Raw genomic sequence first — 5,142 nt, forward strand, 5'->3', positions numbered from 1 at the left:
TGCAGTCTTGCACTTGTGAACATGCCCACCGACAAATTTGGTTTTTTCATCTTTTATTTGATCAATTTTTGATAATATGAAAATTAACATGTAATTAAATAGAGTCTATGAATTATCAAAAATTAACATGTAATTAAATAGAGTCTATGAAATAAATGAATAAACTTTGTGTCAAATAATGAATAGAAATAATAGAGATTAAGTAGCGGACATGTTCTGTTTCTGTCACAATGTTCAGTTTTGAGTGTCATTGTCTTTTTTTTTTTTCCCCTCTCTCATCACACCATCCGTTTCTCTTTCTGACACTCTTTCTCAAGGATTCATCCAATTATTTTGTTTCTAAAAACCTGAATCTTTTCTTACCCTTTTTACCCTTTTTTACTTTCTCAAATCTTAATCTTTGCATACTGTAGGAGGAGCCTTTCTTCTTTTGAATTTGTGAATAGATGAATGAATGTTTCATATTGTTGCTTTACAATGAGCAAAATTTTGAACAGTAAAATATGAGTAACTACTAAAAGAGAATCACTACTAGGAAATTCTGGAGTTTTCAACAATTCAAAAACAATCCCAGTTCTTGTCTGGGTAAACAAAGGAAAACTGCTGGCTGCATATCAAACTGCAACTAATCAAAAATTAGGCTTCCCTAATGGCAAGAGGAGAAAAAGAAGGGGTGGAAAGAAACAACAAACAACAGAACTTATAACTCAACTGTACAATAAAAACACAGTTCAATTTTCTCCTACACTCTAATGTCGTCTAATGTTGTCCCTACTTCGAGAATCTGTGAGTATGGTTAGTTTTCGCGCTTTCTTCAGAAACTCGCTGTCAAAACCAGAAATAAACCGCACGATGTAAGAATTCGAAATCTAACAGCCTCTTTATGATCAGATGATTGGCAATGATGAAACAGACTAAAGATTAACACAAGATTTTACCTGAAAGGCTCTTCTCCAACATGCTTTGTAAAGCCAAGTGCATCCTGATAACAAACAGAATTCAGCATTTCTGAGCTTCTTAAACCGAGCATATTGCCCAGTTTTCTATACAATTCTTCGTACGATCTGAGGGCCGATAGATCAAGAGTACGACCAACATTCTCAAACTCCATAAACACTTTGCAATGACCAGTTTCCAAGCTAAGACCGGTTATGTCCTGACCGTTGTACGAGGTAGATCCTCCATCTGATGAATTCTCCAGTGAACCATTTTGTTGCGATGACAAACCAGAACCGTCAGAAAGATTTGATGCTTTCTCTTGATTCGCATCTGATGCATTCGTTGTATCTCCAGAGTAGCTGTTAAAATTCTGTTGGTTAGGAAAAATGAGTTGGCCAAACAATATGATATGAGCTGGTTTTGTTTCTTTGCTTTCTTTCGAGCTTTCCTTTGAGCTTTCGTTTGAGCTTTGGATATGATTTCCCATTGTTAGCCAGTGAGAATGATTATCAGGGTTTCTCATGCCACCAAAAATACCTTCACCTCGAATGCCAGGAAGAGGAGTGGCATCATCAAGGTGCTTAAAACCAGTGGGAAATTGTCCCGAATGCGGTTTGCTGGTTTGGAGGTTGGGTGAAGAGAGTCCAAATTGAGTATGCCTGGCTCCCTGTATGCCTGCAGGAATTTTGTTAGGTGTAATACTTTGTAAGGGGTTGGTTGTGTCAAAGATATTGGTGGAAAACGATGGCATTGGAAGGTGACCAAATACAGAAGTATCTGCTGGAAGTGGAAAACGTGGCTTCTTTCTCGGTGGCGAGAAGGGGGAAACATGGATAGCTGGCATATTTACTACCACTTCAACCAACCATGGGTTGACACTCTTCACATTTTGCAGTAAATCTGGCTCATCCCATGTCACCTACAACAACAATGAGATCGCAAAAATTACAAGCAAAAACATCACATAGACCATATTGCTTATGATGATAACAAAAGAAAATGACCAAATTATTAGATCAGAAAGGCGTACTGTTCAAAGTTCTTATTCCCAACAGTCTCCTCAGGAAACTCACTCAACAGATGAAACAGATGAAGTAATTTGAACCTCACCCATTCAAAAGTTTTTTTTTTTTTTTTTTTGGGGGGGGGAGGGGGCGCATGATTGATGCTTACAAATAATGCATATACAAATTGATGTAAAAACAAACCTGCAGCATTCGCCATGGAGAATCAGGCCACTGAACAGGATCGGCTGCTTGGATACAAGATATAGTTCCCATAAACCAGCTTATCCGAGATGAATCCTCGGTTTCAAAAGGCATCTTGAATCTCATAGCAGAATACCAGTGAATTTGCATTGCAGATCTTAAAGCAGAGGCCTTAACAACAAACTCTGGAGTACCAGCGCATGGGTAGTACACGACCTCAAAGGGTTTACCACTGGCCGCAAGCATTGCAGCTTCGATGATGGATTCTACCTTCACTCTCTCGCTCAGATTCCCATTTGAGTTTCTCCTCACCAATCTACCTTCACTCTCCCTCATAAAATCAGAAAACCCCACAAGTGAAGAGCCTGAATTGGTTGAGTTCCAGCCAGATGAGTAATCAATTCCACAACCAATTCCCCTCTTGGCTCGTCTAACTCCAATACAAAGATCGCCAGTTTCAGCCCTCAAGAAGACAATCGAGTCCCCAGCAACAAGTTTCTTCTGATTCACAAAATTACTCCACCCAGTTGTCAAAAGATGGCGACGTGGAGTTCCTCTATATATATGCCTAAACTTCCAAATCTCACCATGAACATCCTTGGCAAGAATGGTCTGAACAGGAGGTTCTACCGAGTAATCCAACCGAGGAAAGATTGTCTCAGCGCAATAACGAGGCACAGAGAATCCTCCACCATTGTTTGCATCAGATTGTGTCAATGTCTTAGCAAAGGAGGTAGGTTTCTCCTGATTCCTAATTTCATTGTGGCCTAGAAGCTCATCATCATTATCCAAACTGAATTCATTGTTCCCCAGTGGATTCAACTTTATCTTAGCAAAAATCTCATCAGTTTCAGGATCTGCCATATGTCTTATGGCAGATACCCTGCAAGGAATGATTGAAGGAATTCGAGCATTACCGAAATCGACATTTCCCTGGGCATGCTCAGCATGGCCCTGGGGGAAGTAGACTACCTTTGAGTTAATGGTAGGCAATTGAATCAGCCCACCAGCACAAGCATGCCATAGCTGAGAATCTAAATGCTTGTCATGGTTCATCATAGGATCAATCACTGAATCCATTCCTCTATTCATAATGAAACCAAAAAGTCCTCCAAGTTACAGAAACAACTCTTCCTTCCTTATTGATTCTCAATCAAAATCCTCACAGATAAATGAATTTAACAAACCAGATGAACAGTAATCAATCACCCTCTGATAAACATTACAAATTAGGGGAAAAAAACCAAAAATCCTTAAAGAACGACAAAAAGCTCCTGTGCCCAAGCCTGATTACTGGAGAACAAACAACAAACAAATAGAAAAGGAAACATCAGAACCAAAAATAAATAAAATCTAAAACAGTTAAAAGCTGAATAATACTACAAAATATCAGAAATCAGCCACAAAGACAACCAGAGGCATTTTCTCATCTAAATGAGTCAAAGAAGAAACAAATATCCACCAGTTGATCTACAGTGATTTTTTTCCAGGAGCTAAAAACACATTCATCAAGAAAAATGGAAAATAAAACAATAACCTGAATCAAAAGTTGACCCCTCCAAATTAACATCCAAATAGAATCGTAGAGGATGAAACTTGAGTGAACCCTCAAATTCAAATTTGCTGTCATTTACACAGAAACTCAAGATTCCAAACAAACCCCACTCCGATTCTTCAATAATTAATCAAATCCTTCCCCCAAATCACGAAACAGACAGAACAAAATAAATAAATAAATAAATAAAAATAAAAACTCAAGACTAATTCGATAATTCTCACTCTTATTACACAATCCGAGTGAAACCCATAATTCAAATCTCAAAATCCAACAATACAACAGAAGAATCCGTTCCAAATTTCTTCCCAAATCCAACAAAGAAATGAAAAAAATAGACAAAAAGTGTGAAATTAGAACAGAGAGAAGAAGAATTGATAGAGATATTTGTGATAAAGACGTCCGTACAGAGAGAAAAGAGCTAGAAATGAAGTGCTTCCTCCTTCACCAACACTCGCCTGAAAACTCTTTCTCCTTCGCCGACCTCACTTTAATTGCCAGTGAGAAACTGAGAGATTTATTTATATTCTCTCCTGATTTTTTTTCTCTCTTTATTTATTTATTTATTTATTTTGTCGAGTTCATTTTTCTTTATTTATTTTCTCTCTCATTTGAGATTTTTTTTTCTTTCAAATAATGTCTATTTTAAATTACTCAACTATATATTATTAATAAATTTTTATAATTATATGATTTTCTTACCATAATTTTGTGACATTTACTATAAGTCGATAATTATTTTGGTCAATAGGATTATCTTAATCACGGCCATAAGTAATAAAAGTGTAGTCAATTCAACATTGACAAAATATTGCAATTAAAAAAAACAAAAAACAAAACATTCTTCGATTTTTGTCTAATTATTATTTTTAACTATTTGACGTCATATATCTTATTTTGTAACAAAACACCTATTTTTTTTCCTTTCATTTCGCATTATAGTTGGAAGAAGAATGAGTGAGGAGATATTTTTCGAAACAACGCCGAGTCTTTACTTATAAATTTATCTTTTTAAGATAAAATAAATTACCAAATTTTGAGATAATCTAAAAATATAATTCCAAATTTTTGTTAAAAAAAATAGTAATAATAATAATAATAAAACTTTTTAATATTTACTTCTTTTTTTAAAAAAAAATTTGAGATCTCAAATAGTCTAACTACCTCATCCCAAGAAAACCACAAATTCAGCCATTCATTCAGGTGTCCTTTTCCTTCTTCTTCTTCCTTGTTTGTTATTTCATTTTTTTAAAATAATAATGATAATAAATAAATAAATAACAAATTTAATTTTGCGATTCTATTTATTGGATCCCAAACATCGATTTGCTCGAATTTTTATTTTTATTTTTCTATTTTTTGCTTTCCCGCTTTTTTAGTCCCACTCTTTCTCTTGGCGCGTGGCTTCACGGCATTTCTTTATTTAATTTTAATCAAATA

At 35.5% G+C, this 5,142-nt stretch overlaps 1 protein-coding gene across 2 annotated transcripts; it reads right to left on the bottom strand.

Moving 5' to 3' along the window:
- Positions 1-502: 502 nt before the first annotated feature.
- Positions 503-4,263, bottom strand: LOC120076490 (auxin response factor 16-like). 2 transcript variants are annotated; one of them, XM_039030335.1, is made up of 4 exons: positions 4,111-4,263; positions 2,148-3,440; positions 939-1,858; positions 503-825 (listed from the first exon to the last, which is right to left on the bottom strand). In XM_039030335.1, the coding sequence occupies exons 2-4, from the start codon at positions 3,237-3,239 to the stop codon at positions 750-752; spliced, it is 2,088 nt and encodes a 695-aa protein (XP_038886263.1). In that variant the 5' UTR covers positions 3,240-3,440; positions 4,111-4,263; the 3' UTR covers positions 503-749. The 2 variants fall into 2 exon arrangements, with proteins under 2 accessions (XP_038886263.1, XP_038886264.1); XM_039030336.1 differs by lacking the exon at positions 4,111-4,263 and adding an exon at positions 3,685-4,094.
- Between the last annotated feature and the right edge of the window lie 879 nt (positions 4,264-5,142).

The sequence above is a fragment of the Benincasa hispida genome, chromosome 4 (assembly GCF_009727055.1).
Source record: "Benincasa hispida cultivar B227 chromosome 4, ASM972705v1, whole genome shotgun sequence".
In the NCBI taxonomy this organism is placed as follows: Eukaryota; Viridiplantae; Streptophyta; class Magnoliopsida; order Cucurbitales; family Cucurbitaceae; genus Benincasa; species Benincasa hispida.

Excerpts from the sequence above, each read along its gene's own strand:
- LOC120076490 (XM_039030335.1), bottom strand. The coding sequence starts at position 3,239 with ATGAATAGAGGAATGGATTCAGTGATTGATCCTATGATGAACCATGAC. Across the intron at positions 1,859-2,147 it reads CTCCATGGCGAATGCTGCAG|GTGACATGGGATGAGCCAGA; the intron begins GTTTGTTTTTAC and ends TTGTTGTTGTAG. Across the intron at positions 826-938 it reads GTTGGAGAAGAGCCTTTCAG|CGAGTTTCTGAAGAAAGCGC; the intron begins GTAAAATCTTGT and ends TGGTTTTGACAG.